The sequence below is a fragment of the Oryctolagus cuniculus genome, chromosome 16 (genome assembly GCF_051225735.1).
Source record: "Oryctolagus cuniculus isolate XC-2025 breed Fujian yellow rabbit chromosome 16, ASM5122573v1, whole genome shotgun sequence".
NCBI lineage: Eukaryota > Metazoa > Chordata > Mammalia > Lagomorpha > Leporidae > Oryctolagus > Oryctolagus cuniculus.
In genome coordinates, this window is record NC_142882.1 from 43,289,812 (window position 1) to 43,306,331 (window position 16,520).

The 16,520-nt window shown below is 39.1% G+C and overlaps 1 protein-coding gene across 3 annotated transcripts in view; it reads right to left on the reverse strand.

Moving 5' to 3' along the window:
• AGMO (alkylglycerol monooxygenase) overlaps nt 1-16,520 on the reverse strand; it is a 357,324-nt gene that overhangs the window by 208,594 nt on the left and 132,210 nt on the right. For all 3 annotated transcript variants that reach the window (XM_002720858.6, XM_089315166.1, XM_089315164.1), the window contains exon 5: nt 9,710-9,805. In XM_002720858.6, coding sequence (XP_002720904.2) covers nt 9,710-9,805 — 96 coding nt within the window. The remainder of the gene's footprint in view (nt 1-9,709; nt 9,806-16,520) is intronic.

Genomic DNA, 16,520 nt, shown 5'->3' on the forward strand with positions numbered 1-16,520 from the left:
TAACTCAAATGTCAAAAGTTTTCTTAACCTGGCAAATTACATAATTGGTATTTTCATCAGCTTCAAAATCAGAAAATAAAAATATAACAAAAATCCTGGGCTGGTGCCATGGCTCAATAGGCTAATCCTCCACCTGCGGCACTGGCACACTGGGTTCTAGTCCTGGTCAGGGTGCCGGATTCTGTCCCGGTTGCTCCTCTTCCAGTCCAGCTCTCTGCTGTGGCCCGGGAGTGCAGCGAAGGATGGCCCAAGTGCTTGGGCCCTGCATCCCATGAGAGACCAGCAGGAAGCACCTGGCTCCTGGCTTCGGATCAGTGTAGTGTGCTGGCCGCAGCGGCCATTGGAGGGTGAACCAACAGAAAAGGAAGACCTTTCTCTCTATCTCTCTATCTCACACTGTCCACTCTGCCAGTCAAAAAAAAAAAAGTCCTACTCATTCCACTTGGTGGTCAGAATCCCAAACGCTCACAGTGAAGAACTCATTTTTTACTCAATCCACTTGGTGGTCAGAATCCCAAACACTTACAGTGAAGAACGCATTTTCTAAAGTAAATCTGTGGATTAAGTGTTTAAATCTGAAATCCAACTGTATTTAGTCGTGTTAGTATTTTATATTAAACAAAATACAGATTTCATAAAATTATGTCACAAAATATACACAAATAATCATAACAATAGTTGACAAGTGACATACAATAAATAAGTATCTAGATTGCAAAAAATAACGATAAATAATACTGAAGACATTTTTCTCTTCTTTCTGTGTGTCAAGTACTGATCTAATTGTCAGATGAGAACACAAACTATCTTTTCAAATCCTGATGACAAAGCAATACATTGTTATTCTCTTCACTTAACATAGGAAGAAAATGAGAAATAGGAAGATGAAGGAAACTGCTCAAGTTCATACCAGATTAACAAATGTAGTCAGGGTTTGAATTCAGGTGATTTAATCCCAGAAATCACAAAGGAAGATACAGTTTAGATTATAGAAATCATGTTGCTTATTTGTAATTTGTCTTATTTTTTAAAAGCACTTGAGATGACTTATCATGTGCTTACGATATTCACATTTAAGTTTTTGTAATCAAAGTATGTGGAATGTTCAAGAATGTTTTCCCAGATGTCATCTTGCTTTATGCAAAATAAATATTTAAATTGTTAATGAAACCGATTTACTGACTGCTTAATAATCCCAATACATTCCCCACCTAGACAAAGGGCCAAGTAGCAGCTGCAGAAAGCTGAGATAGTAAAAAAGATGAAACAAAATGTCTGCAGTTATTTAAATACAACTGCATCTTTACCCATGACAGTGTCTTGAGTAGACTCTGTATAAGATTTTGAAGAATAAACACTTCCTGACTTTTGCAAAAACTGTAAATTTGGACACAAAAAGATAATAATCAAAACATTCTGTTGTATCCTTCAGATATACTAAATTCCTACATATGCTGATATCATCTTATTGTTCTTGCAGTCATAAAGTAACATTTTTGTGTTCTCCCCTGTGTCTCCTAGCTTCTAATCAGTGTCTCATTGGTTACATTTCTTCAACTTTCTTATTTTGCTTATTACCTCTCTGCACCTCTCCTAATACTCTGATTTCTTTTGACCTTTATTAATCAGATCTACATATCTCCAGAGAAAAGACACAATTGGACCAATTGCTTATGTATAGAGTACTGCTGACAAGAACAGTGTGTTTTCCTCACAGCTTCTCAAACAGGTCACCAAATGGACAATGTCATCACTCAATGTTTGGTGGACACAGTCAACACAGTCATATCCTAGTAGAATGGCTGCCCTAAGGCATGCCCTGATTGCAAAAAAGGGAGTAATAGTCAAAAAGAAATTATTAGACTTACCAGATTAAGAGTCAGGGATCAATGTTTGCAGCTACAACTGTGACTGGAAACCAAAAGGAGAAATTCCAGAAAGGAAGTCCATGTGTGAATCCCCTTCCAACCTTGACAGAGTCAAATTATTCATGCTATGGCTCAGCACTGGGGAACCTGATGAAAAGCTACGAAAGCAACAAGCCAGAAAACTGCTGAGCAGGTCCCTTAACTGCTGAATGATGCCAGCACAGGAGAATTTAGAGTTCAATTCTTACCAAGGGAAGAATTGTAAACACTCCAGGCATATCATTCAAACAATGTCGGTCTTTCCTCAAGACCTAAGACTCCCTCAGGATAGAGAAGGTCCTTTAGTCCAAGGACAGGACTAAAGATTGTGCCAATGGACACACTTCCCAAGAAGGTCTATCCAAATAGGACAGTTAGTTATTGCACTACCTGCTAGAATGATCATAAACTATGATCGGAGGAATATAAAGGATTCCAGAGCCTATACAGCACATTTGTCTAAAAGAAAAGCATATATGATAAAAATGAATAGCAAGACATTTGTCCTGGAGATTGGCATATATGATAAAATCAATGACAAGACAAAAAGAAATGAAGAAATGTGAACAATGTAAAAGAAAATTTGAAAAGAGCTGAAATAAACCTCAATACCACAATCAGATGTTAGAATTAGGAGACAGGAATTTTGACATAATTATTGTAATTGAGAAATTAAGGGACAGACAGTCATAAAGAGTGACAAGACACTCTCAGCAGAGAAATGAGTGTCATTTCTACATGAAACAATTGAAGCTCTTGAACTTGAATATATTATATCCCTTGAATGGGCTTAGTAGTTGATTAGAGAGAGACCAGGTATAAGGGTAAGTAAAGTTGAGGATCTGTTAACAGAAGCTGATAAGACTTAACAAGAGAGAAAGTAAAAATAATATTTCTGATGCACTATCAAGAAATATATTACATGTGTTATTGATGCCTCAAGATGTGAGGAAAAAAGGGATAGAAATAACATTTAAGGAAATAACAGCCAAGTTTTTATGCTTCAAATTGGATTTTAAAAATAACAATGGCTAGGGGACTGGTGCTATGGCATAGCGGATAAAGCTGCTGCCTATAGTACCGCCATCCCATATGGGCACAGGTTCAAGTTCCAGCTGCTCCACTTCTAATCCAACTCTCTGCTATGGCCTGGGAAAGCAGGGGAAGATGACCCAAGTCCTTGGGTCCCTGCACCTTCGTGGGAGACCCGGAGGAGGCTCCTGGCTCCTGGCTTCGGATCGTTGCAGCTCTAGCTGTTGCAGCCAATTGGAGAGTGAACCAGTGGATGGAAGTTTCTCTCTCTCTCTCTCTCTCTGCCTCTCCTTCTCTCTCTGTGTAACTCTGACTTTCAAATAAATAAATAAATAAATAATTTAAAAAAAAAAAATAACAATGGCTGGCAGATGGCCCATGAGTAAGAGGTTGCTTGGGATGCCCAAACTCCATATCTGATTGTATGGATTTGTGCCCCAGTTCTGCACCAGATTTTAGCTTCCTGCTAATGTGCACTCTGAGAGACAGGTAGTATTGGCTCAAGTACTTGGGTTCCTGCTGCCCATATGAGAGACCTGGATGTTGTGGACATTTGGGGACTGAATCAACTGAGGAAGGTCTCTTTCTCTCTCCTGCCCCCTCCCCTGTTTTCAAGTAATAAATAAAAAATGTAAAAATAATAAAATGTGCATAACCACAAATCCTGGTTCAGATTAATAAAAAGGAAAAGCATATATAGTAATCATAGTCAAGTACCAAAACCAAAATAAAGAGAAAAATCCTATAAACATTTAGGAGGAAAAAAACATATTACATATATAAAAATAGTGGTAAGAGCATCAACTGAATTCTATGAAACTATAAAAGTCTAAATAGAATAAACTGCTTTTTTTTTTTTTTTGACAGGCAGAGTGGACAGTGAGAGAGACAGAGAGAAAGGTCTTCCTTTTTGCTGTTGGTTCACCCTCCAAGGCCACCACGGCTGGCGCGCTGCAGCCAGTGCATCATGCTGATCCGATGGCAGGAGCCAGGTACTTCTCCTGGTCTCCCATGGGGTGCAGGGCCCAAGTACTTGGGCCATCCTCCACTGCACTCCTGGGCCACAGCAGAGAGCTGGCCTGGAAGAGGGGCAACCAGGACAGAATCCGGCTCCCCGACGGGGACTAGAACCTGGTGTGCCGGCACCGCAAGGCGGAGGATTAGCCTAGTGAGCTGCGGCACCGGCTAAACTGCTTTTAAATGCTGAAAGAATGTAACAAAAAATATCAATTAAAATTTTTACATCCATGAAAATATCCTTCAAAAATTAAATAAAAATAAAGACATCTTAAGATACCTGAAAACTGGAGGAATTTGTTAGTATAGATCTGCCTTACAGGAGATGCTCAATTCTTCAGAGTGAAAGTAAATAATAACAGATGGAATTTGGATTAAAAGAAAGAATGAAGAGTAGTAGTGTATAAGGATAATATAGAAGTGTACTTCTTTTATTTTCTTGATTTCTTTCAAAAATGTGACTGATTAAATTCAGAATAATAAAAGTAATATGAGATTTATATCTTGTGAAGGATTATCCCATGTAAGAACACGAGCCTAGGTTGGGAAAGCATTAATGAAAATATACTGCCATAAGATTATTGCATTTATAACAAATATTATTTATGTTAATTCCAGGTAGAATGTATACTTAACCTTAGAGCAACCGCTAGGTGTGTGCCTATGTATACACACATACACACATACAAACACTATATCTGGGGGTAGGGGGGAGAGAAAATGAGAAACATGTTAGTAGAGGATGCCAGCATCTTTCTCTAACCACTTCTTTGTGTTTTGTGTATTAGCCTCTTGCCAGAGGAACAAAGCAAGAAAAACAAATAAATGACATAAGTATAGGAAAGAAATAGAACTACTTTTGTTCAAAACCACAAAATTAAGCATGAAAAAAATCCTAGAGAAATTGAAAAAAAAAACCCTACAGATTATAGAAACATTTTTTCCTCGAAAGCTATAGTAATCAGTAAAGTGAAAGATTAGTATTGGAAGAGAAATCTATCAATAGAAGAAGAGAGCAGAAGAGTAAAAATAGACCCGACCATATACTGTCAAGTTCTTCTCAACAAAAGCATCAAGGCCATCTAATGGATAAGGAAAGTCTTCACAATGAATGAATTTGTGCATATTGATGATGAATCTTGATCCCTACCACACACCGTACACAAAAGTTAATTCAAGAATATCTCACACCTAAAGCCCAAAGTTAAAACTGCAAAGTTCCAAAAGGAACCCTTGGGGAATACATTTCAGAGTTTGTCACAGTGACCTCTTAAAAAGAATATTGCAAGAAAACAAACCATAAAAAAAAGAAATGATAAACTTCTTCAAAATTCAGTATTTTTACGCATCATCAATCATAGTGTAGAAAATGAATAGACTCTTACATGTTGAGGAAATATTTTAAAATATAAGTATCTCACTAAGGACTTGTGTCCAGAACCTATAAGTAATTCCAACAGATCAATTAGGCAAACCATGCAACTAAAAACTAAGCAAGACGTTAAACAGACAATTCATTAAAATAAATACACCGAATTCTAGTAAATGCAGGAAAAGCTCCAGAGTCATTCAGTATTAGGGAAATAGCAGGACATAGAGATTATTCTTCATCCACATTAGAATGAATGCAGTTGGTGCAAATGTCTCACTCCTTTCCTTGCCTCTCAGCCTGCCCATGGACCCTTCTCTGGAGGACAACACATCTATGGGTATCTTATGCATATGTGAACATATAAAACACCACAATGTGTAAATATTAGCACAGAGTGTATCCCATTGTGTAACCAGAGCAGTCATGATATCCATCATATCTGCACAATGTTTCTCTTAGGAATTTCAGTTTGGCATTCTACAAATCATTGGCTTGGGAAGTCAAATCTTCAATATCAATGAATGAATTTATTTCACTGTTGCAACATTTTTCTACTCAAATACCATGTGATATGTGTATGAATGATATGATAGAAAATTTAAGAAAAATCCCAGGTCATGGATAATGTTATTGCTACTACTCGACTACATCAGCTCAGCTAACTCCAAAGTAACACCTAATATTTCAAAAACTACAACATCCTGCAGTTACGAAGTTAACAGCATGCATTAAATAAAAAGGTTTTCTTATTGTAATCATTAAACTTGAATATGTGCTGTGGACACTTTAGGTCAAAGAACAATAAACAAGCAGAAATGCGGTCATAAAATTTAAGTAACAGAATACAGTTTCAAGCCAAATGCTCTGTAACTTCGAAAAAGAGGTCAGGAAGAGACTGTTATTTTTTCATCAAAATAGCTCAAAAGCAAACAAAATTTCAATAAATTATTCAATTTACTTTACAAGTTATTTTTTCCTTTCGTATGCCCTCTTCCAAAAGCATTTTTAGGTTTTTCTTTCCTCCTTCCATCCTAACTCAATTGATTTAAAGAGAATGAACTTTTCTCGATTTTTGGGTGACCTTGACCCCTTAAAACCAGATTTCCTTTATAATGAGAACTGGTCTAGAAGTCAAATCACTCTAAAAATCAAACCTTTAGAGCTGGCACTGTGGCCTAGTAAGCTAAGCCTCTGCCTGTGGCACTGGCATCCCATAAGGGTGCGGCTGTGTGTCTGCTTTACTTCTGATCTGGCTCTCTGCTATGGTCCAGGAAAGCAGTGGAGGATGTCCCAAGTGCTTGGGCCCCTACACCTGGGAGGATTTGAGGAAACTCTGGGCTCCTGGCTTAGTATTGGCCCACCTCTGGCCATTGCAGCCATTTGGGGAGTGAACCAGCAGATGGAAGACCTTGCCCTCTCTGCTTCTGCTTCTCTTTGTCTGTAATTCTGCCTCTCAAATAAAGAAATAAAAACTTTAAAAAATGAATCAAACCTTCATGTATGATTTTTTTTTTTGACAGGCAGAGTGGACAGTGAGAGAGAGAGAGAGAGAGAGAGAGAAAGGTCTTCCTTTGCCGTTGGTTTACCCTCCAATGGCCGTCGCGGCTGGCGTGCTGCGGCCAGCGCGCCGCACTGATCCGATGGCAGGAGCCAGGTACTTATCCTGGTCTCCCATGGGGTGCAGGGCCCAAGCACTTGGGCCATCCTCCACTGCACTCCCTGGCCACAGCAGAAAGCTGGCCTGGAAGAGGGGCAACTGGGACAGAATCTGGTGCCCCAACCGGGACTAGAACCCGGTGTGCCGATGCCGCAAGGCGGAGGATTAGCCTAGTGAGCCGCGGCGCCAGCCCATGGATGAATTTGCCAGGCTCTTTGGCCAGCCCTGTTGTATCCATAGCTCATACAGTCTTTCTGTGGGGGCAGTGCCAAGTATGATGCCGATATTAAGGAGTGTGCAAGTGGCTTAAGGGGGTTAACACATTTTACAGCCATCAAGTGGGCTGTTTCTAGGCTCAATGATATTATTCTCAGGCTTTTTTATTTTTCAATTCTTAATCTGTGTGTTAACATTTAATTGAAAAAGTAAGGCAGGCACATCATAAAAATAATATTTAAAAAATACTTGAGTCCTCTCCTCATTGCAATTCTCCCCTCCCGGTGCCCTCTCTCTGACAGCAGACACTGCTACACATCTCTCAGGCCCCCTTCTAGAAAAAATCACTATTTGTAAACAAATGGCTGTGCATGGAATACAGTAAATCAGTGCAACTACACAGGTGTGCAAGACCTCAATAGTTGAAAATCCAAGATGTGTTCCTGCACCTGTGCCACTCAACTCACGTGATTGTGCTCGGCTGAAGGATGAGAGTTATCAGAAATTTTCTTTGCATTCTAATTCTCATAATGGGTGGGGTGATGATAGTTCCCAATAACTGACTATAGCTGTATATAGGACTAGGGATCGGAAGGAACACCTAAAACTCCAACATGAACCCATATGAGATGCCAGCACCACGGCCGGAGGCTTAGCTTACTACGCCACAGCGCCGGCACTGAAAACAATTATTTAAATCTATGCATACTAAGATCTTCAAAAAGTCTGTGGAGGTGCGGGCGCCGTGGCTCACTTGGCTAATCCTCCACCTGTGGTGCCGGCATCCCATATGGGCCCCAGGTTCTAGTCCCGGTTGCTCCTCTTCCAGTCCAGCTCTCTGTTGTGGCCCGGGAGGGCAGTGGAGGATGGCCCAAGTGTTTGGGCCCCTGCACCCATGTGGGAGACCTGGAAGAAGCAAGCGCCTGGCTCCTGGCTTCAGATCAGCGCAGTGCTGGCTGTAGTGGTCATCTGGGGAGTGAACCAATGGAAAGGAAGACCTTTCTCTCTGTCTCTCTCTCTCTATAGAGAGAGACTCTCTCTAGAGTCTATAACTCTACCTGTCAAATTAAAAAAAAAGTCCATGGAAATGTATACTATGAAAAAAATGAATAATGGATTTTTTTTTTTTGTGCAACAGTAAACTTATATTTTAATTCCATGTTTCCACACACTTTTTGAAGTGGCTTTGTAATTTCAAATGCATAAGGTGTCACACAGGCCAGAGGACTAATGCTTTGCTTTTGAACTGCAATAAAGCCACTGGTGGTGTGAATTTAAAAGGGCACAGCCCCCCCCCCCCCCCACACACACTTCAGGAGATGGGACTTAGTCTCAGAGGTTCACAGGAAAAGGCAGAAGTTACTTAGACACCATTGTTCTGCATAGAGCGTTACACCTAAGCCACACGTGGCATGGCCTTGGGGCTGTGCCACTATAAAAATGTAAACCTCCTTTAACCCCTCTGTGTAAATCACCAGAAAGCTTCCCCCTACTGATTTAAACAAATTTGGTCTCTGACCTCTCGAGTCAGAACTGGCCTCAACAGCTCCTTCTGATGGTTGTTGTACTGACTGCTTGATACATGCCAGCTATCATAAAACACGATTTCACAGCAGATCTTCATAGAATGCCCCATACATCCAAAGTCAGGGCAACAGTTTCTTTATTCCAGGTAAGTCAGTAGCATGAATTACTGCAGATTAATGAAATAAATGCACTTTGTTGCATCAAGATTTGGCGTTCAATGGCAACTGTGATTTGTGGTATTGTTCAACTAGCTGCAACATCCGTCAATGTGCTTCCCATAGGAACTTCAAAAGGTTTCAGTAAATACCAGAGTCTTGAAAGGGTTCTCATGTGTGCAAGGCAGAATTTTTCTGGTTCTGTGATTTTTAATACTTAACAACAAAGCTAGTACAATAGTACATAAAGCCATCAGTTGCTTACTGCAAAGCATGCAGAATCTGAGAATTTGAGATGTCACTGACCCATGAAATTATATAGGTGCTGTTTTCTGAAAGAAATCCTGATAGCATCTTGAACACCTTTACATAAAACCTAAACTCTATAATGAAAGCAAGGTTTCCAATCAAAGAAAATATTTTAGTAATTTCTGTAAACAAATTTTTCAAGGAGTTTTCAGAGAGTTCCCACTGATACATATGTATAAGATTTCTATCTTTAGATGGAAATGAATTTCAACATGTCCTAGGAAGTGATGTTTAATAAACTGTAATACAGGAAGATATGCTATTGAACATAGTATTAAAATGTTTTGGTACTTCATAGCTCAAAAATTGTTTTATTTAATTGAGACCAACTGGCCTCATTGGTTCTTATAAACTTTGCAATATATATTCAGAAAAAAAGGATAAAAATGAACAGATGTTTCTCCTTAAAGAAAGCACACAAAGATTTTTCTTACACAATAAATCAGCCGCTAGTAGACTTCCAGGACATTGCTTCAGGCTATTTAGGTACAAACTTAAAAAAAAAAAAAAGGCTTACCTCTGTGTGGATCCAAAATTGGTAGAGGAGATTGAATTGGAGATGCACAGCATACACTGAAGGTGGTATGAAGAGTGCCAGAGGACAGTAGAAAATCTGCAAGATAAAAATTTTGCAACAATTTAATTTGTGTATATGCTTTCCCAGCATAAATATTTTTTCTATTATTGGCAGTTCAACCTTCTGAGTATATATTTCTCCAATGCATACACCTTATTCTGGGCATTTTATAACCTATTTGATTTTGAAATATTAATTTTCCATGTGGTGATAAAGCTGCAGATGTACTGGGTTTTGTATTTAATATTATCTACCTACACTATCATATGTTGTGTATTATTCTCTTCATCTTGAAAAGGTTGGATATATTTCCTGGAAGTAAAGAAGGTTTTTTTTTAATATATACACACAATATTTACTTTATTTAAGTAAAAAAAATGTAAGAGTATTTCCTTTATACCTCTGACCTCCCAAATTCTCTGTTATTATCTGGCATTTTCAATAATGCAGCAAATAAAAATAGGAAGTAATGTCATATAAGGGAGGACTGAGGAACTTTACTTCTTCACTCCTGCAGCTTATACGGAAGGTGGTGGGCTGTCGTGCCTTAGTGGAAACTAATTTTAAAGATCGATATTTCCGCACAGCCGGAAATGCCTCCACCTTGGAAAAACAACTTATGCTTAAGCCACAGATTGGTCAGAATCTACTAACAAGCATGCTCTGCTGTATCCTGCTAATGACCTTGATCCCCAAGAGTGGTTTCATGTTGGAAGGAAACATTTTATTAAATGAAAAACTCAGCAACCAAGTCAAAGTAAAAGGAATCCGACTTCTGCTTGACGTTTCTAATTTTGTACGGTCCTTATTTCTAAAAGACTAGGTACTTTTAAAGCATTTCTTCTAAATATTAGCACTTTATTTCTACATTTATGATAAAGCATTAGCTCTCAAAAGCTATGTCTTTTCAAGTGTTTTGGCAAAGATCACGCATCTCCAATTGGATGTTTACATAAACCCTGTTAGTTTTCTCTTGTAAATGTAAATCAGGAAAAGCTCAACTCTCACCCCAAGGCGTTCAGCTTTATTATTTACTAGCAGATTATTCAGCAGTGGAGTAGATTAGTGAACAGCAGAAGAGTTCTGGGCTATTAGTGGAGATTGCACTGTGAGCACTTATGCCATGACAGACTACACTTGTAGTAGCAGCAAACTTCTTACACTTCTTTAGCTTCCCATTGTCTCACATCAGTGGTGAGGGGAAAGCTTTTTGCAATCCAGCCATTCTTTCAGTTCTGCAAAGACCTGTGCTATGATTTGTTTTGCTTTGCTTTTTTTTCTCACCATTTGAAGACAATTATCGTGCAATAGGTTAATAAGGAATGTGGCTTGGGACACATATAGGGCCTATGACAAAGCATTTTTTAAGTTAAGGGGCATTTGTAATGAGAAATATAAGTTTAGTTCAGGGAATAATTCACAAAAATCACAAGTGGAGGTTTTTTTGTAAGATACAATGTTATCAAAAGATTCCTGACAGAATCAAGGTCTTAATTTTTATAACTGGAAGCAGCTGAGTAGATGTGGTCCAGAATTCTCATTCACCTTCTATTCTACCTCTACTCTTTGCATTCCCAAATCCTCTGTGTCCTTTCAAGCCAATCCAAATGCCACCTCTGGTATGAATCCTTATATGGAATTTCTCCTTCCTCAAACTCAGAGTAACTCTGAGTACCTCAGTCAAGGTCTTCAAATTGTTTATCAGATATAACCATTTCTATCATGTGTCCAAATGCATTTCATTCTGACTACCAGGCTCTTTAATCTTTAATTACACTCTTAACCATGAGTCATTATATGATAATAAGGCAGAAGTCATACACACCAGGATCAGAAGGCAGAGAAATAACAAAGATCTATAAGCACAGGGAAAGAATGAGGAAAAACTAAGAGGTGATCTTGAGCTAACAGGCAGGAGTTGAGTGGAAGTTCTATTAGAAATTGCATGAGATTTGCAAGGGTTGTGTGACATGGCATCAGAAAGCAAGAAACACCACAGCATTTAAGGGAAGCTACAAGTACAGGGGTGGCTTGCCGAGGTGTTGGGGAACCGTGGGGAAAGAGATGGGTTAAATGATGGAATTCATGGGCAGAGCTCAGGCTGTCCACCAACCCTGATATCACCACACGTGTGAGCGCGAGTGCGTGGGCAAATGTGCCGTTTCTAAAGAAACAATCTGCAGCTTTCATCAAGGAGCCTCCAGTATGTCTATGACTCACCCTAACAACAAAAAAAACAAAAACAAAATCCCACAAAAATCATGCTAGACCACGGCCAAACTTGAGGAAGAAGCCATCCAATATCATTCTAAGGAGACTGGGCATGAAGGAATAATTAACTTCTTTTTAAACATTTAAGAAATATACAATACAAAAGTCTGTTTGAAAGTCAAAAGTATATTTAATCACTGCAGTAGTCGTGACAGTGGAGATGTAAAGTAGATATTTAATATATATAAGGACTCAGTTATTAGTTAAACATAAGAGTGGGAGGGCCTGAGCCAGGTGTGATAAGATGCCCAGATCTCTGGCTTGTGTGTAGGTGATGTTGTACAGTTCCACTTTGGGAAGCTTGTGTTAGGGCGCTTGGGGTAGGTCATGAGGAAGCTACTCAGAAAGTAGTTGGAAATGTGAATCAGGAACCAGAGTCCCAGGAATCAGAAAATACCTGGATTGACCTTGCTGTTATGGGTGTCATGCAAATATTAACTGTATTTGAGCTGTGGATGGATCCATAATGGGACAATAAATAATACCCTAAATGCAACTCCATGATCTCCAGATAAAATAAAAGACTGCTAGTAAACTAGGTTGAAACCCAAGAGTCAAAGATGTAAGATCATCAGAGACTAGCAGGCAGTTTTAAAGAAGGGCTTAGAGGACTCCCACTGAACACCCACTGAGGTGGTGAAAACGCAAAATAGCCCTGGATTTGCAAGCAGGGGTCAAAGCAGCGGTAGGTCTAGAATTCAGATCTCAGTAAGCTAAGGATCAGCCAAGGGAGATGAGAAAGTGGAGGAAGGGATTGCTCAATATGAATATATTGATGGTCCCTCACAAGGAACCAGTGGAGACAGAGAACAACAGAGGGTGGGGTCAGCTGTTTGGTAAAGACCACAAACTGCTGAGAGGAAGTAAGACAAATGCAAGGTTAGCAACCAAGAGTTAGAGCTGCTGAAGGTAAGTGAGCCTTTTTTGTTGTAAAACAAGGGGTAATAAAGCAGATCACTTGTCAATTCACAAGTTTTAACTGAAGATATACAAACTGGAAGTAGAGAGGTAGAAACAAGCAAAGCCCCCATTTTTGGTGAAGCTTTAATACATTCAAGAGGTAGCAGTGGAGAAGACATACTAAGAAAACTATGATATTTTATCTTATTTATTTATTCATTCATTTATTATAAGAAAGGGAAGAGAGAAAGAGAAATCAGTCACATCCAGTGATTCACTCCCCAGATGCCCACAACAGCTAATGCAGGGCAGAGTTGGAACTGGGAGCTGGGTATTCAATCTTAGTCTCCCACTTGGGTGTCAGAGACACAACAACTTGAGCTCTTACCAGCTGCATTCCAGTGTGTGCATCAGCAGAAAAAGAACACAGCTGAGACTTGAACCAGGCACATTGATATGATATATGGCCATCCCAAGTGGTGTGTTAACCACCAGGTCAAATGTCCATCTGAAGACTGATACTTTAGCAAGGTTTCTCCAAGGTAGAGAAGTGAAAATGAAACCATCTTCCAGTATTTCAAGAAGATGCAATATAGGCTATAGGTCATACTGCTGGAGTCACAGAACTTAAACATCATAGGTTAGCTGATGCTCACAGTCAAGTCAGGAACAGGTTACAAAGCAGGAGAAAAAGTCTAGGTTAAGGAAGAATGCTTCTCCCAGATAAACTGCTAACTAAAATGGTTTAAGCTTAAGAATACATGCAGTTACATTGAAAGAATAGAAAACACACTTTCAAGCTCCAGGATTCATGTCAATTATATTTTAATAGTTCAATAATTTAATTTATCAGTGTCTGCACTTCTAGCATTCTCATTTATAAGTATAATAGTATGATAGAAAAATTTAATTTTTCTTCTAAGGAGATCACATTTTAGCACAGGTGTTAAGCTTGCTTGCCATTCTGACATCCCATATCCAAGTGGCAGTTGGAGTCTCAGCTGGACAACTTCCCATCCAGCTCCCCACTAATGCTCCTGAAAGGCAAGAGAAGATGGTCCAAGTGTTCGGGCCCCTCCCACCCATGTAGGCTGCCTGAATGGAGTTCCTAGCCCCTGACTTTGCCTTGGCTCAACCATGGCTGTTGCAGCCATTTTTGGGAGTGACTCACCAGATGAAAGATTTTTTTTTTCTCTATTTTTCAATCCCTGCCCCTATAAGGAAACTCAAAAAATAAATAAATATTCTAAAATAATTTTCCTCTTGAGTACTGATCTCTATCTTTCAGACATTCCTTTTTTTAAAAAAATAGTTAAGTAGTTTGAGTTTTTTCTTTTTTCTTTTATTTAAGGCATACCTATTTCATGTCTTACGTGTATACAGATTTAAGAACACAGTGATACATCCCCACCTACCCTCCCTCCCACCCATGCTTCCATCCTCCATTCTCCTTCCTTTTCATTCCCACTCTTAATTTGTACAATGCTTTACTTTCAGTTTACTTTATACTCATAAGATTAACCCTACATATGTAAGGAGTTCAGTAAATAGTATCTTATAGATCTTTTCACATCCTTGGTTAACTTCATACTAAAATATTTAATTTTTGTAAATATTATGAATGGGACTGATCTTACAAGTTATTTCTCAGCCATAGCATGGTCTATGTATACAAAGTCTATTGATTTTTGTGTGTTAATTTTGTATCCTGACACTAAACCAAACTCTTTTGAGTTCAATTAGTCTCTTAGTGGTGTCTTTTGGTTCCCCTATATATATAGAATCATGCCATCTACAAACAAGGATAATTTTAGTTCCTCCTTTCTAACTTATATCTGTTTGATTTCTTTTATTGCCTAATGGCTCTGGTTAAAACTTCCAGAACTATATTGAATAGTAGTGGTAAGATTGAGCATCCTTTTCTGGTTCTGGACCTTAGTTGGAATGGTTTCAGCTTTTGCCCATTCAATAAGATGCTGACCATGGGTTTGTGATAAATTGTCTTGATTTTGTTGAGGAATTTTGCTTGTATACGCATTTTGCTTAAGGTGTTCATCTTGAAAGGATGTTATCTTTTATCAAATGCTTATATATTGAGATAATGATATGATTTTTGTTCTTCAGTTTTTTAATGTGATGTGTCACATTTATTGATTTGTGAATGTTGAACCATTCCTGCATAGTAGGAATAAATCGCATTTGCTCTGGGTGAATTATCTTTCTGATGTGTTGTTGGATTCAATTAGCTAGTATTTTGTTGAGGATTTTTGCATCTCTGTTCATTAGGGATTTTAGTCTATAGTTTTCTTTCTAGGTTCTGTCTTTTTCTGGTTTTAGAAGTAAGATGATATGGATCTCATAGAAGGAGCTTGAGAGGATTTCCTCCCTTTCAATTTTTTTCAATAGTTTGAGAATAATTGGAATTAGTTCTTGAAAAGTCTGGTAGAATTCATCCGCGAAACCACACAATCCTGGGCTTTTCCCCGCGGGGAGGGTTTGTGTTGCTTCTTCTATGTTCTTCTTGGTTACTTGTCTGTTTATGTTTTTCTGTCTTTAAGACTCAATTTTGGTAGTTTGTTTCCAGGAACCTATCCATTTCTTCTAATTTTCCAATTTGTTGGTGTATAGCTGCTTGTTGTAATTCCTAATGATTCTCATTACTTCTGTAGTATCTGTTGTACATTGTTTTATCTCTGGTTTTATTGATTTGGGTCTTCTCTGTCTTTTTTCGGTGAGTTGGGACATTTCTATTAAAATTCTGTGTCTGGAATAAGCATTTTTGTTTTTACTTAATAAGTCATTTTCCTTATTTAAACTAGAACTACTTGTGGATCCATGATCTATTTCCCCTTTCCCCTCTCCATTTTCAAATGCATCCCGGTTTCTAGCCATACTTGTACATAATGAGTTTAATTATGACTCCTGCTCGAAGCTGTGTGAGATCCTAGTGCCCCACCCCCCAGGTCACACATTGCTGGAGCCAAGTTAAAATAAGTAAATTAGGGGCCGGCAACATGGCTCAATAGGCTAATCCTCCACCTGCAGTGCCAGCACACTGGGTTCTAGTCCCGGTTGGGGCACCTGATTCTGTCCTGGTTGCCCCTTTTCCAGGCCAGCCCTCTGCTGTGGCCTGGGAGTGCATTGGAGGAGGGCCCTGTACCCGCATGGGAGACCAGGAGAAGCACCTGGCTCCTGGCTTTGGATAAGCGCGATGCGCCGGCCATTGGAGGGTGAACCAATGGAAAAGGAAGACCTTTCTCTCTGTCTCTCTCTTACTGTCCACTCTGCCTGTCAAAAAAAAGTGAATTAGGGTATGTGATTGATATCCTTATACAAAGGAGAGCTTTCAAGGCAGAGACCTACATGCAAGCAAACACCATGTGAACATGAATGCAGGGGTTGCCATGATGCACCTGTACATGGAAGTATGCCAAGTTGAGTTGCATAGGTGTGCACAGAACTGATTATCCCATATATCTCTCAGAAGGAACCAACACTACCAATGTCTTACACAATTCGTTTCTGATGCCCTATGCCATCCATTTTGGGGCACTCATTTACAGAAATCCCAGGCACACTC